The sequence below is a fragment of the Emiliania huxleyi genome (assembly GCF_000372725.1).
Source record: "Emiliania huxleyi CCMP1516 chromosome Unknown EMIHUscaffold_161, whole genome shotgun sequence".
In the NCBI taxonomy this organism is placed as follows: domain Eukaryota; phylum Haptophyta; order Isochrysidales; family Noelaerhabdaceae; genus Emiliania; species Emiliania huxleyi.
Genome location: NW_005200970.1, coordinates 240,885 through 258,485, shown reverse-complemented (window position 1 = coordinate 258,485; position 17,601 = coordinate 240,885). Strand labels below are relative to the sequence as shown.

Sequence of the window (17,601 nt, the reverse complement as noted above, 5' to 3'; positions counted from 1 at the left end):
CACACACCTTGAGCCGTCAGAGCGGCCATCCAATCTCCTCAACCAGCACCCGCCTCCCGTTTCGCCACAGGCCACCCCCATCTCCTCTCCCCTCGCCACAGCCACCCCCACCCCCTCGCTACAGCCACCCCAGATCTCCCCAGATCTCGCGCCTCTCGCGCCTCTAGGCGATCGCGCTCGCCCAGGAGTACGTAGCCGAGGAGGGCCTCTCCCTCTCCTTCACCGTACAGTTCCGCGACCTCGAGGCACTCTACAGCCGAGAGACTGCAGCCGAGAGACATGCCGAGAGACATGCCGCCGAGAGACATGCCGAGAGACATGCCGAGAGACCGCCCGCATCGCGGCTGCCTCGCGGCTGCATCTCGGCCGCATCTCGGCTGCATCTCGCCCCTCTCGTGCCCAGGACCCGTCTCTGCGCGGCTCGCCCGTCTCCACCTTCGTCCAGTTCATCATCGTGCGCGAGGCGTGAGGGCCAGTCGGCGGGCGGCGGCGGAGGAGGCGTGGGGCCAGCCACTAGGGGCGCCGTGTGTGCCACGACGGGGCCGGCGGCGGGCGAGAGGGAGCCCGCGGCAGGGAGCCCGCCCCCTCCCTCGGCCATTCCGACGGCCTCCTGTCTGCCCTCCAGTCTTCTCCCCGCAGCCGCCATGCTGCCGCCGCCGTCGTAGAGAGGGCCAACAGGCCTACGTTTTACAGGCGCAGAACGGCGTGGTCGCTTCGGGGCCGGGCGGACGCGGTGTGAGGGTGTGTCTGTCTCTCTTTGTCAGTGTGCGTTATCCTCACCAGTTGGGAGTTATGTATCTCGAAAGTTCCGAGAGCTGTCACGGCTGAGCTGACCCCGCTCCCGCGGCCCGTTTGGCGTTTGCGTTTCAGGCTCCCAGAGCGCAGAGGGCCTCTCGGAGCGAGGGTCCGTCAGCCCCGTCACTCGACGGCTCACGCACCTGACCACCGCCCGTCAGCCCCGTCAGCGTCACCGCCCGTCAGCCCCGTCAGCGTCACCTCACGCACCGCCACCGGCCACCGGGCCCGCAGCAGCGGATAGAGCCGAGCCGTACACGGTCGTGCTCGTGGAGAGCCGGGGGACAAGCTCCATCGGCAGCTGCGCCTTTCGCAGCTGCGCCTCCCTCGCCTGCGTCACCGTGCCAACCACCGCCACCGTCCGCCCACCGCCTTCGAATCCACAACCACCGTCCTCCGCGTCCCGCCCAAGAGGATGCGCGACCTGCAGCGCTGGTACGAGGCGGTGGACGGGGCTCTGGCCTACAAGCGCTGCCGCCCCCTCCTCTACGGCTGGCTGGAGAAGGCCCAGATCGAGCTCGGCTCTTACGGCCCGGACGGCGCGGCGCGCCAGCGCGACCGCGACGAGTTCGAGGGCGACTTTGCGTCGGCGACTGCTCGCGGTCCAGACTGACATCAGGCGTGCAAGGTGTGCTCTTTTCCTATTCAAACGACAGACATCTCCCGCATACCACTCACCCTGCGATGCGCTTCGCTGAGACCTCGAGAGAGTGGTGCCGAAGGCGCTGTCCCCCGTATTCCCCCGTATTCCACTTTGGCGGCCGTCCACCAGGCAGCCATTTCCTCGTCCGCTCGCGCTTGCCGCGCCGCATTTCGCCCAACTATGCCGCATAGTCGGGCATAGCAATAGGCATAGCTGCACGTCTAGACCCCCGCGACGCCTATTGCTCACGGAACCCGCCGCCCCCTCACCACCCCCACCACGCGATGCGCCGCGCCGCGCGAGCTGCTGTACCCCCCATCTGCCTCGCAACGCCTGCCCACTCCCGCTCGCAGGTACAGCCGCTGCCATCGAGGAAGCCGCGAGACGCGTCCGCTGCTGCCCATTCCCCACCCTTGTCCCGCGCGACCGCCCTCCCTCTCTTCTGGCAAGAGAGCGACCCTCTCTCGCTTGCTCGCCAATCGCCGCCCGGCTCCAGTCCGAGCGCCGAGGACGCGAGAGAGCGTGCCGGCGGCCTCGTCTCGACGCTCACGCCGCAACGTGATGCCCGTAGGCGCGGCTCTCCTCTCTCCGGCCCGCTCTCTCTTCCCATTCAGCATGCACTCGACTAGCAGCAGCAGCAGCAAGACCGCACGCAGCAGCGCTCGGAGGAAGGGCCCGGCGGCGCTTGGCAGCAGCAGCACCTGCCCGCCGAGCGAGGTCACGGGGAGATGTGGGGAGATGTGGGGAGATGTGGGGAGATGTGGGGAGATGTGGGGAGATATGCGGCACCTGCCGGCCGAGCGAGGCGCGCCGGCGGGTGGAGGGGGAAGGGGTAGATGCGGCGGAAGCGAGGGAGGGGGTGGTGGCGGAGGCGCGCAGGCGGGGGAGAGGAGGTGCGCAGGGTGGGGTGGGGTGGGGTGGGGGGGGGGGGGCAGCCTGAATGCCGAGCGCAAAGCGCGCAGCGCCGCCATCTCGCGTGCACACGCCCTGGCGGCGTCGCTCACTGCGCGGTGCAGCGCCTCTGCAAAAGCGCCCCGCCCCCGCCCCCGCCCCCGCCCTCGCCCTCGCCCTCGCCCTCGCCATCGGTCGGGAGGGGCTCGCCGAGGAGCGCCTCGAAGACGCGCGCCTCGAGCAGGTGCTCCGTCTGTTCACAGCGAGCCGGCGCGTGAAGAGACGCCGTCCACACACCGCCCTCGCCCCCTTCGACCGGGCCGCTGGCGCCGTGCGGAGGAGCGGCAGCGCCAGCCTCGCCTCCCTCCGGTGCTGCCGCAGCAGCAGCAGCAGGTCGGAGGCGACACACTGAAGGTGGCGGCGAGGCGCCTGCAGGGGAGGGATCGTCCAGGACACGTCTAAGAAACGGACCGGGACGGCTCCCTAGAAAGAAAAAATCCAGGATTTCATGGGAAAAATCTGGGATTTCCAGAGAACCTGTACCCCATGTTCCCCCGACGGCGTTTGCCTGACTGACATCACACCAGGCAAGCCATGGCACTTCCTCGTCCGCTCGCACTTGCCGCGCCGCATTGCGCCCGACTATGCCGCCGCGAGCAGCACGCCTAGACCCCCGCGACGCCTATTGCTCACGGAACCCGCCGCCCCCTCACCACCCCCACCACGCGATGCGACCTCTCTCGCAGCGCGAGCGGCTGTACCCCCCTCGGCCTCGCACCGCCTGCCTACTCCCGCTCGCAGGTACAGCCGCTGCCATCGAGGAAGCCGCGAGACGCGTCCGCTGCTGCCCATTCCCCACCCTTGTCCCGCGCGACCGCCCTCCCTCTCTTCTGGCAAGAGAGCGACCCGCTCTCGCTTGCTCGCGAATCGCCGCCCGGCTCCAGTCCGAGCGCCGAGGACGCGAGAGAGCGCGCCGGCGGCCTCGTCTCGACGCTCACGCCGCCGACGTACTGCCCGTAGGCGCGGCTCTCCTCTCTCGCTCTCTCTTCCCGGTCAGCTGCATTCATTTTTTGGTGTTTGTGCAGCCGCCGTGGCTGATTTCTTTTTATCCGTGTAGGCGAGGGTCGAGGGCATGGGGCGGGTTGGGGGGGGGGGGGGGGGGGCTCCCGGGCTTGGGGGGTGGGTGGCGGGCGGGCTCGAGATCGCGTTTCGAGGGGAGATTCCCCGAGATTTTATCATAGCCATATACCCCCATGTACCCCCATATACCCCCATATACCCCCATATACCCCAATATACCCCCCAGACATCTTAAGAGCAGTTTTTCACCCTCTTTCACATGGTCGCGATCCCGTAGGCGCTTGCCTTTCCTGCTACGAGCCGAGATTGACCTGAGATTGACCCTGCCGAGTCAAGTTCCCGCCCTGCTCGCATCTCTGCTGCGTCTAGAGAGTGCCACTCTGTGTCCGTAGCCGCGAGGGCCACTCGAGAGCGCTGGCCTGCACCTCCCATCGGGGACACCACCCTCAACCGCTTCTTGACTCTCTGCAGGAATTCATTCGATCAACATGCTCAAAGTCGAGCTCGTGCCGGCCGCCGGTGACAAGCTCAAGCTCTCTCCTGCTCCGCCGCCGCTCGCTGACAAGCAGGTGTGTGCGTTAATTTGCAGTGGCTGAGGGCGGGGGTATATGCACAGTCACGCGCACCGCTGCAACGCACGCAACGCTGCGCCTTCCCTGCAAGACTAGCCTCTCGCGTTCTGTGGCTGACAGGCGTCTCTGGCGGACAACACGACCGTCATCGACTCCGGCGAAGGCAACGCCATCGGCATCCCCTCCGAGCCCGTCTCGCTCAAGGATGTCATCGACACCGGCACCGGCGGCACCGGCACCGCCAGCACCGGCACCGGCAACGTCCCGCCCGAGGGCGAGCCCGGCCCGCTCAAGGACGGCATTGACGCGGGCGGCGGCAACGTCGAGGGCGAGCTTTCGCCGATGACGTCCTCCGCGAAGGTCGGAATCGTGCCGGCTGACGACGGCCGCATCACGCTCGTCATCTCCGCGTCGGTGTCGCCTTCGCTCCTCGGAGCCAAGGTGCGCGTGCGCACGCCAGGATCGTGATCATCCCTCTCCCGTCTCCGAGAGCCTGCGCGTACTCTCCCTCGCCCACAGGCGTGCGGCGTCAAGAACGTCAACATCTCCGTGGCAAAGTCTGGCCCGGAGGACGTTCTCAAGAAGGACCCGGCCGCGGAAAAGGCGCCCGACGCGGGCGCGGTCGACTCGGACAAGGCCAAGGCCATGTTCGCCGCCCACGCGCCGAGCTCGCCCGCCGTTTTCTGGTCCAAGTTTACGCGCCCAACCGGCCCACCGACGGCCCCCACCGGCGCCGTCGAGGGCGCCGTCGAGGGCGCCTTCAAGAAGGACATCCCTGCGGCAGAGTCTGGCGCGGAGGCCTCCTTTGACGAGACCGGCGCCATCAAGAACGACCCGGCGCTCAAGCCGGCCACCGAGGTCGCCACGGCCCTCAAGCCGGCGGCGGTTTGCGGCGAGACGCTGCCGTCGATCAAGGAATTTCCGGAGCCCGCCCCGGCGGCGAGCGCCTTGCTTCTGCGCCGTGCGCCCGCCGACCCACTCCTTTACCCCACCCCGCTTTCCATTGCGTAGGGCGACGTCGGCTGGACCGTCTCGGCCAAGGAGTTTCCAAAGGAGAAGCCCGCCCCGTCGGCGAGCGCCGCATTCTGTGCCGTGCGTCTGCGGACCCACTGACTGACCCCATGCGCGTTCGATGCGTAGGGCGAGCCCGACTGGATTGTCTCGAACTCGCGCAACAAGACGGAGCGCAAGGGCGAGGTCAAGTCCACGAAGGTCTCCAACAAGTACGATCTGCTCGACGACGTCGAGACGAACGTCAAGGCGGAGATTGACGAGGACGAGGACGAGAAGACTGGAAAGGAGAAGGGCGCGGAGAAGGAGTCCTCGGTGCACGCACTCCCACACAGACGACACACACTGCCCCGCGCCTTTGCTTGACAGCGCGCCGCGCGCGCGCCGCAGTTCGAGTCGGTCTCGCCCGAGTCTGTCGGTGGCATTGGCAAGCCGCCCCGCGGCTTCACGCCGTCGACCACAGACTCGGTGCTCGCCGCCTGCATACGCCGGATTCTCCTTTGCCCCTAGCTCACCGCCAGTCTGACGACCACGCCCCCTGTTCAGGGCGCGACGGCCAACCCCAAGACGACCACGACCGCCACGCCGAAGGGCTCCGTCTCCGCCTCCGGCTGGCTCTCGTGGCCCAAGCTCTGCTGGCACAACGTGCTCTGCACCGCCTTCATCTGCCTCATTGCGGCGAGCGCGAGCGGCGCGGCTTTCGCCTACTTGTCGCACGGCTCTGACGGGTTTCTCCCTTCGTCGATTGTTGTGCCCGACGCGACGGCGCTCCCGACCGAGACTGAGCGCCGGCCGCTGTTTGCTCCGAAGGCGCGCGAGCCGTGTGACGCCGGTTTCGTCCCGACGTGCGAGCAAGCGAAAGGTTTTGGCCTCTGCAACACCACCAACGCAGCGTGCGACGAGGCGTGCGTCGACGAAGTCAAGATGACCTGCCCTGTGACGTGCAGCCTGCCGGCGGAGGCGACGTCCGGGCACCTGGCCCCGGACGCCGCCCCTTCCGACTACGGCGATAGCTTGCCGCCGGCCGCAACGGAGGCCATCTGCAGCACCTGCGCGGTTCACCCCGACCTGCCCTGCTGCCACAACCACCCGCACGAGGGCAATGGCCGCCGCCGCCTGGCGCAATCGTGCGCCGGAGCATTGCCGCCCACGGTCAATTATCTCTTAACATCATTCAATCCCGACGGCGACGATGCAACTTTTATGAAAATTCTGGCCCCGATCTTCCATTCTAAACAATTCCTTCCATATCCGGCGGAAGATGGAAAGTGCGAGTTTGTCACGAGCGATAACTTGCAGACCTTTGCTCAAAGCATCGCTGCATCCATGAGCATTGATGGTTCATACGGGGCCTTCGCAGCGTCAGTAAAGGCAAGCACTGAACAAACGTCCCGTTCAGACAAGAGACAGATTCGAATCGACAACGTGTGCACGGCCATCTCCCAGATATGGAATCCGAAGGACGTATGGAGCCACTCGGACATGTTAGACAGCGTAAAAGACGCCTTCATGACAAAAACCCCAGCGGAGTTTGCGAAAGACTACGGCGCGTTCTATGCGAAACAGATCACGCTTGGGGCAATGATTCGGTACCGTTTCGTGAAGGTCAGTGATGCAACTGAGACCTCGTCCGAATTCGAACTTGAGCTTACGGCAAGCGGGAATAATCTATTTGCTGAGGTGGCAGCGTCAGCCGGAGTTTCCGGCAAGTATTCAACAAAGGTTGGGAACGATGAGACAACGATCTCCATGAACATCAAAGGTGGTGTCACAGCAAAGATACTCGGGACCACCGCAGACACTTACCAGGAAGATGTGAAAGCATGGAGAGACAGCGTCGATGAATCGAATTTGCATCCCATGGGATTCAGGCTTGGACTCCTCACAGACTTGCTGAAGAAAATTGATTCAACCCGGGCAACTGCACTGGCCAATCACTACAAGAGCATTTGGGGCAAATCTTTGACAGAACTGCAAAGGATGGATGACAGAACTCCCGGTTGGCCTTCCCCGGAGTGGTCCCGGACCCCCCCGGACCCCCCCGGGACGTTTAGTGACGAGCAGGGCTGGTCGGACGGGGCTCCAAACTACCACGACGGCTCCGCACACTTGGGTGCCATCACCGGAATGAGCTGTGCAGGGGATATGTGCGACAATTTGAAGCTCCTGAGATTTCCATTTGTCCAAACTGACACATGTGACGTGAACTTGGGCCCCTTCTCGGAAGAACAACAGAATTTCCGCAAGTGTGATCGGGACTATATCGTGACGGCGGTAAAGTGCGAAGGCGATTACTGCGACAATCTGACATTGCGCTGCAACAAACTCCTAAGCCCAGGCAGGTGGATTGGAACCGAATATATGACGGAGCAGTTCAGCGAGGAGGAAGGAGAAATGAAATGCCGAGTTGATGAGAGCGCGCTGGTCGGGGTCAAGTGCTACGGCGACTACTGCGACAATAAGGAATTGATCTGCGTGAAGATCTCTAACATTACTTGGCAGCAAGACTCAGAGGAAGCAAAGGACGGGGCTTTTGTGTGTCCGCCATCGCCATCGCCGCCTCCGCCATCGCCGCCTCCGCCGCCTCCGCCTCCGCCATCACCGCCTCCGGGCAGTTGCACTGCGGCATCGGACTGTGCAAGCGGAATGTGCTTCTGGGATGACAACCGGAACGGCTGGTATTGCTGGTCGAAGCACCCACGCGGCACTTGCTGCCGCTGGGTCTTGGACCCTAACCACGTGTGGTCGTGCCAGTACTGCGCCAACGGCAACCAGTGGTCCCTTGTTGGCGGCGAAGGCGAAGGCGCCAACGTCGTCAAATACGACATGCGGTACTGCGGGTCGTCGCGCGTGTGCAACTAAAAGTGGTTGCTTGGCGCGCGGCTACAATTTGGTAACCCAATTCCCAGCCGTTCGAAGCTCTACCACGAACTTCGAGCCGTTCTTAAACTTTGGATATTGGCAATGCCACAAGAGACAAGGGTTGGGCGTGCTCCTCACTCCCTTCGTTGCGTTCCTTTGGCACGGGCGCTTCATGTAACATGCTGAGGCTTGCTCCGCCTCCGAGGAGCCTTACAGACCGTAATTAATCACAGGCCTTCTCCGCCTGCCGAGACGTCGGATAGGCATCACCACAGTCCAATGCACGAGGGCGTCTCTGTTCCTCTTCTCTTTTTCGGCCCCTTAAATCGGTCATTTTCCTCGGCCTTTTCCTCGGCGATTCCTTGTCGGTGGCCTTCTCCTCGGCCCCGATTCCTTGTTCACGGTGCTCTGATTCTTGTGCTGATACTTGCGTCCGAGACTGCTTGTGTTAGTCCTCTGGGTCTTCTTTTGTCCTCGGCGTCCTGTCTCGATGCGAGTTGTTCCCCTTTGGTTTGGACCTCTTGTATCCCCTTTTAGTACAGCAGTGGCGGTCCGCTCATCGCGCGCCTTGCTTTTCATTGGTCGTGAAATTCTCTTGCCGACGTTCAGCTACAGCTTGCGCTGCTGTTCGAGTCGTTCGGTGGGTTCGGGAAGGGGGTCGGCGAGATCCGAGATCCCCTGCGGCGAACGTGTGCTGCAGAACAAGCTAGCGTGGGCCCAGTACCTCGACGTACGTGTGAGTGAGTGAGTGACAGAGTGAGTATTCTTGATACGAAACCACGACGACACACACCAGTCGACTCGCATCGGTTGCCTCCATGAACGGCGGAGCTATTCTCGCGTCCGCACCACACCTGGCTCCAACGTGGACACGCCCATAGCTGGGGACACTACTAGGTCACGCACACACAAACACACACACACACACACACACACACACACACACACACACACACACACACACACACACACACACACACACACACACACACACACACACACACACACACACCTCGACGTACGACGAGGTGACTTGGTTGGACCACCAAGAATTGGCTAGGGCTGTATATCGCACGCCTTGGGGGGGGGGGGGGGGAGAGGAACCTCTTAGCGCCATCGCCATGGTGCTGCTTGCTGCAGAAGCAGCGTATCTTCTCGGTCGTTCTTCACACGGCAATCGAAGAGCAGATTAGATTCCTCGCCGACTTCGACCACCACCTTGCCGACGCTCGCGCCGCTGTTGAGGTACTCGAGCGCCTCGGGCAGCTGCTCAAACGGGTAGGTGGAACCTGGTCAGGTACTGCCATGCAACCCAAGCTGAGGGATCGCAAGACGCATGCGGCAGGAATGCGGTCGGCGCGTGGACATACTGCAAGAAGGGCCAGATTTGTGTCAAGCACGGAGAGTTTGGAGCGCACAGCGAGTGCCACGACCTCTTCAATAGCGAGCGCACCTGTGGCTGGGGCAGGCCTATGTGCACTGGAGAAGGCGACACCAGCGTGTGCTGGGAGCGAAAGGAGGGCGGCTGCGTGGAACGCGGAGCAGCTGGAATGGCCGACTACCAATGGTTCCAGCACGGGTTCCGCTGTGGGTACAACAAGCAGTTCTACTTTCAGCGCCAGGACCGCATTGGCGGCTGGCCCAAGATCTCGTCGGACGACGGGATCTCCCGTACCATGGAGGAGTGGAAATCTGCTTGCAACGAGTGCCTGCTCAGCATGCTGGACAACTGCCTGGTTTGCCCGCTCAACCCGAAGCTCTTCTGCTCCAATACCTCCGAAGGGGTCTACCTTGGCGGCACCGGCACCCGCCCCGGGACACACTCGTGCAACCGCGGCGACAACCTGGAGACCGTCGCCGACAATGGCGCGCGGCTACAATTTTTGGTAACCCAATTCCCAGCCGTTCGAAGCTCTACCACGAACTTTGAGCCGTTCTTAAACTTTGGATATTGGCAATGCCACAAGAGACAAGGGTTGGGCGTGCGTGCTCCTCACTCCCTTCGTTGCGTTCCTTTGGCACGGGCGCTTCATGTAACATGCTGAGGCTTGCTCCGCCTCCGAGGAGCCTACAGACCGTAATCACAGGCCTTCTCCGCCTGCCGAGACGTCGGATAAGCATCACAGTCCAATGCACGAGGGCGTCTCTTTCCCTCTTCTCTTTTCCGGCCCCTTTTCCGGTCCCTTTCCCTCGGCCTTTTCCTCGGCCCCGTTTCCTTGTCGGTGGAGACTTGTTCACGGTGCTCTGATTCTTCTGCTGATTGATACTTGCGTCCGAGACTGCTTGTGTTAGTCCTCTGGGTCTTCTTTTGTGGTGAGCCGGTGTGTGCCAGTCCGGCGGCACAATGCTGGGCGAGCGAGCGCAGGTCGTAGAGCGCCCGCCAACCTCGCCGATGTCTCGCGCTCGCGCGAAGCTGCTGGCCTGCCTCATTGGCGGGTCCGACAAGAAGCGCTGGTTCCTCTGCGGGTACTGGCCAACTCTCGGCGAGACTTTTCCCGAGCGGAGCGAAGTTATGCCGAATTTATTGGGCGGCCTGGTGGGCGGTTTGAACTGCATCCTATGCCTGGCGGTCATGGCAAGCATTTACTTTTCTCCCTTCAACTTCGTCAGCGGAGAGGCTGCCTCAGAGGCCACGAGCCTGGGAATGACGATGCTCTTATTCACGTCTTCCATCTCGATTGTCGTCTCGGCGCTCTTCGGACGACTCCAATACGCGATCGTGGCGTCGCAGGACGTGCCGGCAGTCCTGCTCGCGCTCACGGTGCCTCGCATCATCGCATCCTGAGGTGCCTCATCGCATTGCTCACGCTCATCGCATCATCGCATCATCATCATCAAGGCGCGCAAGGCGCTCCTCAGTACGCCTCGAACCTGCCTCACCTCTTCACCTCTCCCAGCTTAGGCCTTGGTGTTCGAGGCCGAGATGCATGTATTCCACGCCATCTCGTGGGCCGCCTTCTCTTTACCGGCTGCTTCTTCAACTTCGCCGGTCGAATGAAGCTGGGCACGCTCGTCGCCTCCCGTCATCTCTGGGTTGCTCGCCTCCATCGGCCTCCTCGCCATCCGCGGCGGCCTGGCGGACGCCAGCCGCGTGCTGCCTTTCAGTACCTCTGGCCCATCCATTGCGTGCCGGGCTTCTTCTCGCCGTGCGCCGCGGTCACTCCGCCGTAGCTGTGGAGGGCGTCTACTCACTCTCAGACTGAGAACAGGTACTGCGTCGGCAGGCAGCACGGTAGACGGTAGACGGGCCACCCCTCAGTCCCTGCGTCGCGCCTCCGCCTCTAGACACTCCCTAAAGGTGGCCGCGACGCGTCGCAGCCGCCTGGCCCTTTCCATGTCGCTCCTCATCGCCTCTGCGGTGCCCATCTCGTCGTGCCGCACCCACGAGAGTCTAAAGTAGAGAGGGCCAACACGGCCTATACGCGTTTTACAGGCGCAGAACGGCGTGGTCGCTTCGGGGCCGGGCGGACGCGGTGTGAGGGTGTGTCTGTCTCTCTTTGTCAGTGTGCGTTATCCTCACCAGTTGGGAGTTATGTATCTCGAAAGTTCCGAGAGCTGTCACGGCTGAGCTGACCCCGCTCCCCGCGGCCCGTTTGGCGTTTGCGTTTCAGGCTCCCAGAGCGCAGAGGGCCTCTCGGAGCGAGGGTCCGTCAGCCCCGTCACTCGACGGCTCACGCACCTGACCACCGCCCGTCAGCCCCGTCAGCGTCACCGCCCGTCAGCCCCGTCAGCGTCACCTCACGCACCGCCACCGGCCACCGGGCCCGCAGCGGATAGAGCCGAGCCGTACACGGTCGTGCTCGTGGAGAGCCGGGGGACAAGCGCGACGAGCCCGCGCGCCGCCCGCCGCCAAACATATCGGCAAACGCAGCAGCGAGCAGGACCGCGACTTACTCTAGGTCTACAAGTGACTAGTGACAGGTGCCCCCGCCGCCGCACCGCTCTCGCCACCCGCATGCCCGCCACCCACGTCCGCACGCACGCTGCCGCCGCCTCGCAGCCACCCCGTCCGCCCCGCAGCGCTCCCTTCGATGGCGGCACACCGGCACCTCCTCGTCGGCGACTACTGCTGAATCGGAACCTGGCTCAGTCTGCCTTGCGCGTCCTCCTTTGCTTGGCTCCTCTGGCGGCGGTGGCGGCGGCGGCCGCCGGCCCGCCGCCACCGCCGCTGCTCTCGCTCCGTCGGCCGTGCACGAAGATGCCGGCGCCTACGAGCGTCAAGCCGTCTCGGGCCAACCGCCAGCAGACGGAGAGGGGCGAGGGGTGCGCGGCACTCGATACGGCTAGAGAAGGGCGTTGCAGTGCGCAGCAAGAAAAGGAAGGGTCGGGCAGATAAGGCCAACGGGAGCGCTCACCCATCATGCCGAACCACACGGCGGTGCAGGCAGCGTAGAGGCCCGTCTGAGAGCAGGTCGAGAGGCAGGCAGTGAGAAGTACGCGGCGGTGGTGCAAGAGAGCGTTGGCGGCGGCGGCGGCGGCTACTCTGGTGCCTGCTGCTTCTGCGGCACTGTTTGAAGCCACTTGTCGAGGCCGAGAGCGGAGTCGTAGGTATCGCGTAGGGACAGCAGGTCGTAGTACACCACGCACACACACAACGCCGCCACAGCGAGGCTCATCGCAGCAACACCCACCAAAGTGTAGCTCACCATGCTGAACGCAGGGGGCCAGGTACAGAGTGTCGCCCCCGGGGAGCCCCCCCCGCGGGCCCTCGATCGAGACCTCGAGAGACGCCTGTGTTTCGCCTTCCTATCTATCCGGAGGACGTCGGCCCCGGGCTAGCGAGGCGCTTTCATCGGCCTCGGCAACACCGAGCCCGGCACGAGCGCGGACGTCTTCGGCCTCGAGCAGCGCGGCGCTGTCGGGGACGGTGACTTCAGGCTGCCGAGCGACGGCGGCGGCTACGTGGCGTACAAGAAGGCGGACTACGCGCACGCCCTCTCGCGCTCGGTGACACGGACGTACAGATGTACCTGTTTGAAACCTTTGGCGGGTGGTGCAACGCGGTCAAGCGGCTGTTCTACCAGATGAAGGACAAGGTGCGCAACAAGCTCTCGACGCGGCAGCACGAGGACGAGGCGAGCTGGTCGACGCGGTCGTGGCTGTCGCTGCAAGCCCAGCGCATGGTCAGTCGCGCTGCAGCTCGCGGCGGCGGATGAAATTGCGACCGAGCTCAGGCTCGCTGCGTGCGGCGTTGGAGGACGCCACCGTCGGTCGCCTAGACTCCCTTGCGTCACCACGTGCCTCCCCGTGTTTGTAGCCTGGCGTTTGTGCCCCGTTTGTGCCGCGTCCCGTGCCCCCGAGTTCATTTTAATAAGCAGAGTGAGAAAGAGAAGGACAAAAAAGGTAAAAAGCGCTTTGTGTGAAAAAACGATTACCTCACTCAGGTAGGTAGGGTAGGTCCGAACGTTCGATTCGCCCCGTCCGTAACGTCTAACCGCCCGCCGCGCATAACTGACTCCTCATCAGGACATCACCTCCCTGCTAACATACATAGGTAGAAAGGTGAAGAACAGCCAGGCTACCTCACGAAAACAAACTCAAAAAGAAAGAAAGAAAACGGAAAGCCAAGGGAGGCAAACTACGTGCCTCCCCGTCTTTGTAGCCTGGCGTTTGTGCCCCGTTTGTTTGTGCCGCGTCCCGTGCCCCCGAGTTCATTTTATATAAAGGCAAACTCTGTCAGCAGTCCGCTTGGTCGGAGTTTCTTTCACTGCAAATTCTTTCACCTGTGTCGAGCCTGTCTGCTGTGAGAGAGAGTTCTTTTGTTTAAATTCTTTCACTGAAAAAACGCGGGTCCGGCCGTTTCATTCCCTCCCCCGCTCGGCCCGGCGTGGCGCTGCCTCGTCCACACAAGTCACGGTTGTGTGTACATGTCCCTCGCCGCAGCAGCGGCCTCCACAGCCCAAGGCCTCTTCGAGCCCACGGACGGCGCACCAACGCCGCGGCTGCCGCTCGACAAGTCGGCTCCACCCACCCACCGGCACGGTGCTCCCGCGGGCGACGGCACCGCCAGGGTTGCTTCCGCAAACAGCAGAAAGCCTAGCACAACCCGGAGGCGCCTCATCTCAAGGCGTGGCGCGACCCACTTGCCCTGGCGTCGCTAAGTGGATATTGGATCCCTCCTGGTGGAGAGCCCGGCCCCTGCCCCCTGACTTCATGCGCACAGAGCTTCTCGTGCCATCACCTCCTGAGGCATTCTATCACCGTGCCTGGCGTAGGCACACTCCCCGAAGCATCCCAAAGAACCGGCACTATTACGGGTTCAACCCCTCGGGGTACCGCACGTCCCTCGACCATCGAGGCGCCAGGGATAGCACTGCCACAACCACGCCTCCTCAACCGGCGCCCTGTAGGCTTGAGGCCGCCTCTCCTGCCCCTCCCAGGCGCCAACTTTGGATCTGAGGGTCGCTGGCCAGGGCTCCACCAGGCGCCCGCCTCACGGAAGCACCTCGTGCTGCGCAGTCCCCATCGAGCGCCTCAGCTGCCCGAGGAGCTCTGGGCCGACTTCCCTCGCCCGGCGGCAGGACCAGGTGACACTAGTTACATGGACAGGAAGCTCGCCGACCCCCAACACACATGACTCGTGTCCCAGGTGAGGAGTGGATCCTACAGCGGAGGCGGCGCGAGGAGGAGGAAGGGGCGCTGTCGTTGCAGCGGGCGATCTTGAGGCAGTGCCACCAAAAAATAGCCTTCGAGGAGAGGAGGAGGCGAAACGGTGCCTTCATCGAGCGCACCCTTTCCTGGGAGCGACCAGCGCCGCGGAGGAAGCCCGAGGGGCTGCAATTCTGCTCGGGGGTGAGTATGAAATAAACAGAGGCGTCGGGTCTGCGCGACGACTTCACGGCGGCGGCGCGGGACGCCGTGTGAGGTTAGGCCGGTCGCCCCGCCCCCCCCCCCCCCTTCTGGGACGCTCCTGAGTCGTTTCGCAGCTAAACTAAGAATGATAGCCGTGAGAGCCAGCCTCGTTGCAAGGACCGCAAGGGCCCGTCGCCATGTGAGCGGTACCTCCCATATGGGCTCTCCGCCCCCCGTGTAGCTCCCCGTGCGTGCGTGCGTGGGTGGCCCGGCTGCCCGGTGTGTGTGTATCCCTCAGGCGGCGGTGCTCGTGTCCATTACGTCGAACCCCGCGTCCTGATCCGTCGCTCGAGTCGCATGATTCGACCCGGCTCGGCGCCCAAAAGATGAGCACGACAGTGCAGCGCGGGGGGCCCGAGCAGCCGCCGGCGGAGCACCTTCGAGGGCAAGACCATCCACCGCGGCGGGCCTCACTACATGTGAGCGCTCGGGCTCGCGACGATGGTATGCTGTTGGCAAATCAGGACACAGATCTCACACAAATATCCCTCCCTTCGTTTGTCTTTTCTCTCTTTTCCCAAAGGGTAGGTAGGTAGGTAGGTAGAAAGGTGAAGAACAGCCAGGCTCGGACTGGACACCAACGCGGTATGGGTGGACGCTGGACAGATGATGACGACACGCACGAGCGACACACAGACACAAACAGGCTCACAAGACACATAGCCAGCTGGCTGCCACACACCCTGAGTCGGCGTACACATAACTCAGGGCCACATCCTCCCTGTCGCCCGCCCCAAAGGGTGAAAAAGCGAGAAACACAGACTTGCGCGAAAAGCCGCTCTGGAGACCTCCTTTGCAATCGCTTTCACGCGCCGACTTCTCGGGCTTTCCGCGCTGCAGCTGTAGACGGCGCCGCCGCAGCTCAGCTGCCAGCAGTCGTCGGCATGGCTCCTGAGACGCTGCCAACCTGGGCCGCGCCGGAGCTCCCAACCAAAGTTGGCGACGCCGGCGAGCGGCAGACTGTCAGGGCGTTCAGCCCTCAGAAGATGCTGACTGGCGGCCAAGTCGCCGTTTCTCTCGCCGTGTTCGTTCTCTCTTTTGTGTCCTTCATCAATGTCTTCAACATCTTCGACCTCGTCACCTTCTTCGCGATCGTCTACCTGCTGCTTCTCTCAGCTCTGCTGATCGCCGCCGCCATATTCCGCTTCAGCTTCCTGAGTAAATACTTCGGCTTCCTGAGCTGCTATGCGGGATGCGGCGTGCTAATGGTCGTGGTGGGTACAAACTCGCTCGGCATATACGAGATCTGGGGCCAGATCGTCGGCGGTATCTCCATTGCATGGGGTTTGCTCGAGATTGTCGCGCACTGCCTCTACTATCGGGGCGGGTTGATCACGCTGATGGACTAAATTCGTGTGCGGTCGGGAGTATGAGATACTGGCGTCTAACGATGAGAGGCTGCGCTTGTGCGGCTCGTCACATGACAGTACTCTCCTCGCCTTGCTTGCCTTCTCGCACCGCGTCGCGTGCGCCGGGGCCGGCGTCGTTGTTGCACGAGTATATGGGCCACGATGTCTCAAATATGAGGGGTTTTGACTCCTACCGGCTCCTGACGCTATCCCTGGCAGCTCTAATGGCCAGGGTCAGTAGTGTTGTGATAGATGGTGCCCATACTAGCGCAGGAGCTGCCACACTCGCCCGGACCGTCCCCTTCTGGGGCCGGTTCCGCAGCCCGCGAGAGCCGACAGCGGGGCCGTGCCGCAGGTGCCTACTGCCGAGTGCCACAAACACTGCACCGTCCCGCCATCACCTACAGGCTGTCTTGTGGGATGGTTGGGATGTCCAAACGCCACCATCTTGGCTCTTGCGACCTCAAACCCTCGAGCTGTATGGGTGGTCCTGACGTCGACAGACGCCCGAGGACCATGGTGAAGCTGAGCCGGAACGCGTCGACAGGTCTCGCCTGAGCCCGTGGCGGTCGCCGGCTGAGTCGCCGTGCACGAGCCGGTACCTCAGGCGTCACCTCCGCAGCCTCAGGTCTCACACTCCATCACCTCCGACGGGACACCTTCGGTGGCACGCATGCGGCGAGTTTGTTGCAGCCCCACAGCGAGCACGGCGTCGAGCCCAATCGGTCTGGTCGGTTCGCGGCACTCACTGGGTGCCAGGGAGTGCCGCCGACACGCGAGCGGTGCTTCCTGGCAGCGCGCGCCGGCTGTGGGGACCCGCTTTTTGGGACATTTTCGACGCTTTTGGCCCATATACTCGTGCAACAACCCTCGCCGTGGCGTCTCGCGCGTCCGCACAAGAGTGCCTAGTGATCTGCGCAATGGAGGCCGGAGCGACCGGTCTCGAACAGTGTTCGTCCCTCTCGTATCCTTTCGAAACGACGGTTGTCTCAGCCCACAGGAGACACCGACCGCTCGCACTCAGACTCGCACACACACGCTTGTGATAATATTGCTCCGTTGGCGTTGCGCGACCGGAGACGAGCACAGGTAAATAAATTAATAAAACGGACACCTGAGGTGGGCAAAAAGGAACAGGTCCCCGCCCGTGCGGTCTTTTTGCGGGGATTTCTTCGTGGGTGTGGTCGGCGACTAGAGCCGACGGACCCCGGCACACAGCAGAGGTTAAGCGTTCACATGTTCCCGAGGCGTTTGCGCCCTGAGGCGCAATAAAGAAAGAAATAACCCGGTCACACCTCAGTCTACGCTACGCGCCTACGGCTACAGGGAGCGCATATGGTGTAGTCCGTAGTCCTGTAGAGGAGCAGGTGCCCCCCCCCCCCCCCCCCCCACGCGATATACAGGAAGTCTGGAGGCCGTCGTTTGTCACGCGGGGAGCCAGGGGGGCGGGGAGGGTGTTTCTGCTTGCGGGGCAGGACGGGCCTAGGTGCGATCCGCCGGCGGTCGTGCACCGCATATGACAAAAGACGGCTCGGGCTCTGGCAGG

The 17,601-nt window shown here is 63.2% G+C and overlaps 2 protein-coding genes across 2 annotated transcripts; both read left to right on the top strand.

Moving 5' to 3' along the window:
• Positions 1-7,585: 7,585 nt before the first annotated feature.
• Positions 7,586-8,590, top strand: EMIHUDRAFT_364164 (hypothetical protein; the record flags this gene model as incomplete). The annotated part of the gene is made up of 2 exons (XM_005785359.1): positions 7,586-8,412; positions 8,489-8,590. A coding segment is annotated over one exon (102 nt), but the record flags the coding sequence as incomplete, so codon positions are not given.
• Positions 8,591-15,590: 7,000 nt separating this feature from the next.
• Positions 15,591-16,055, top strand: EMIHUDRAFT_230169 (hypothetical protein; the record flags this gene model as incomplete). Its single annotated transcript, XM_005785358.1, has 1 exon — positions 15,591-16,055. One exon carries the CDS (start codon positions 15,591-15,593, stop codon positions 16,053-16,055), a length of 465 nt encoding a protein of 154 aa, XP_005785415.1.
• Between the last annotated feature and the right edge of the window lie 1,546 nt (positions 16,056-17,601).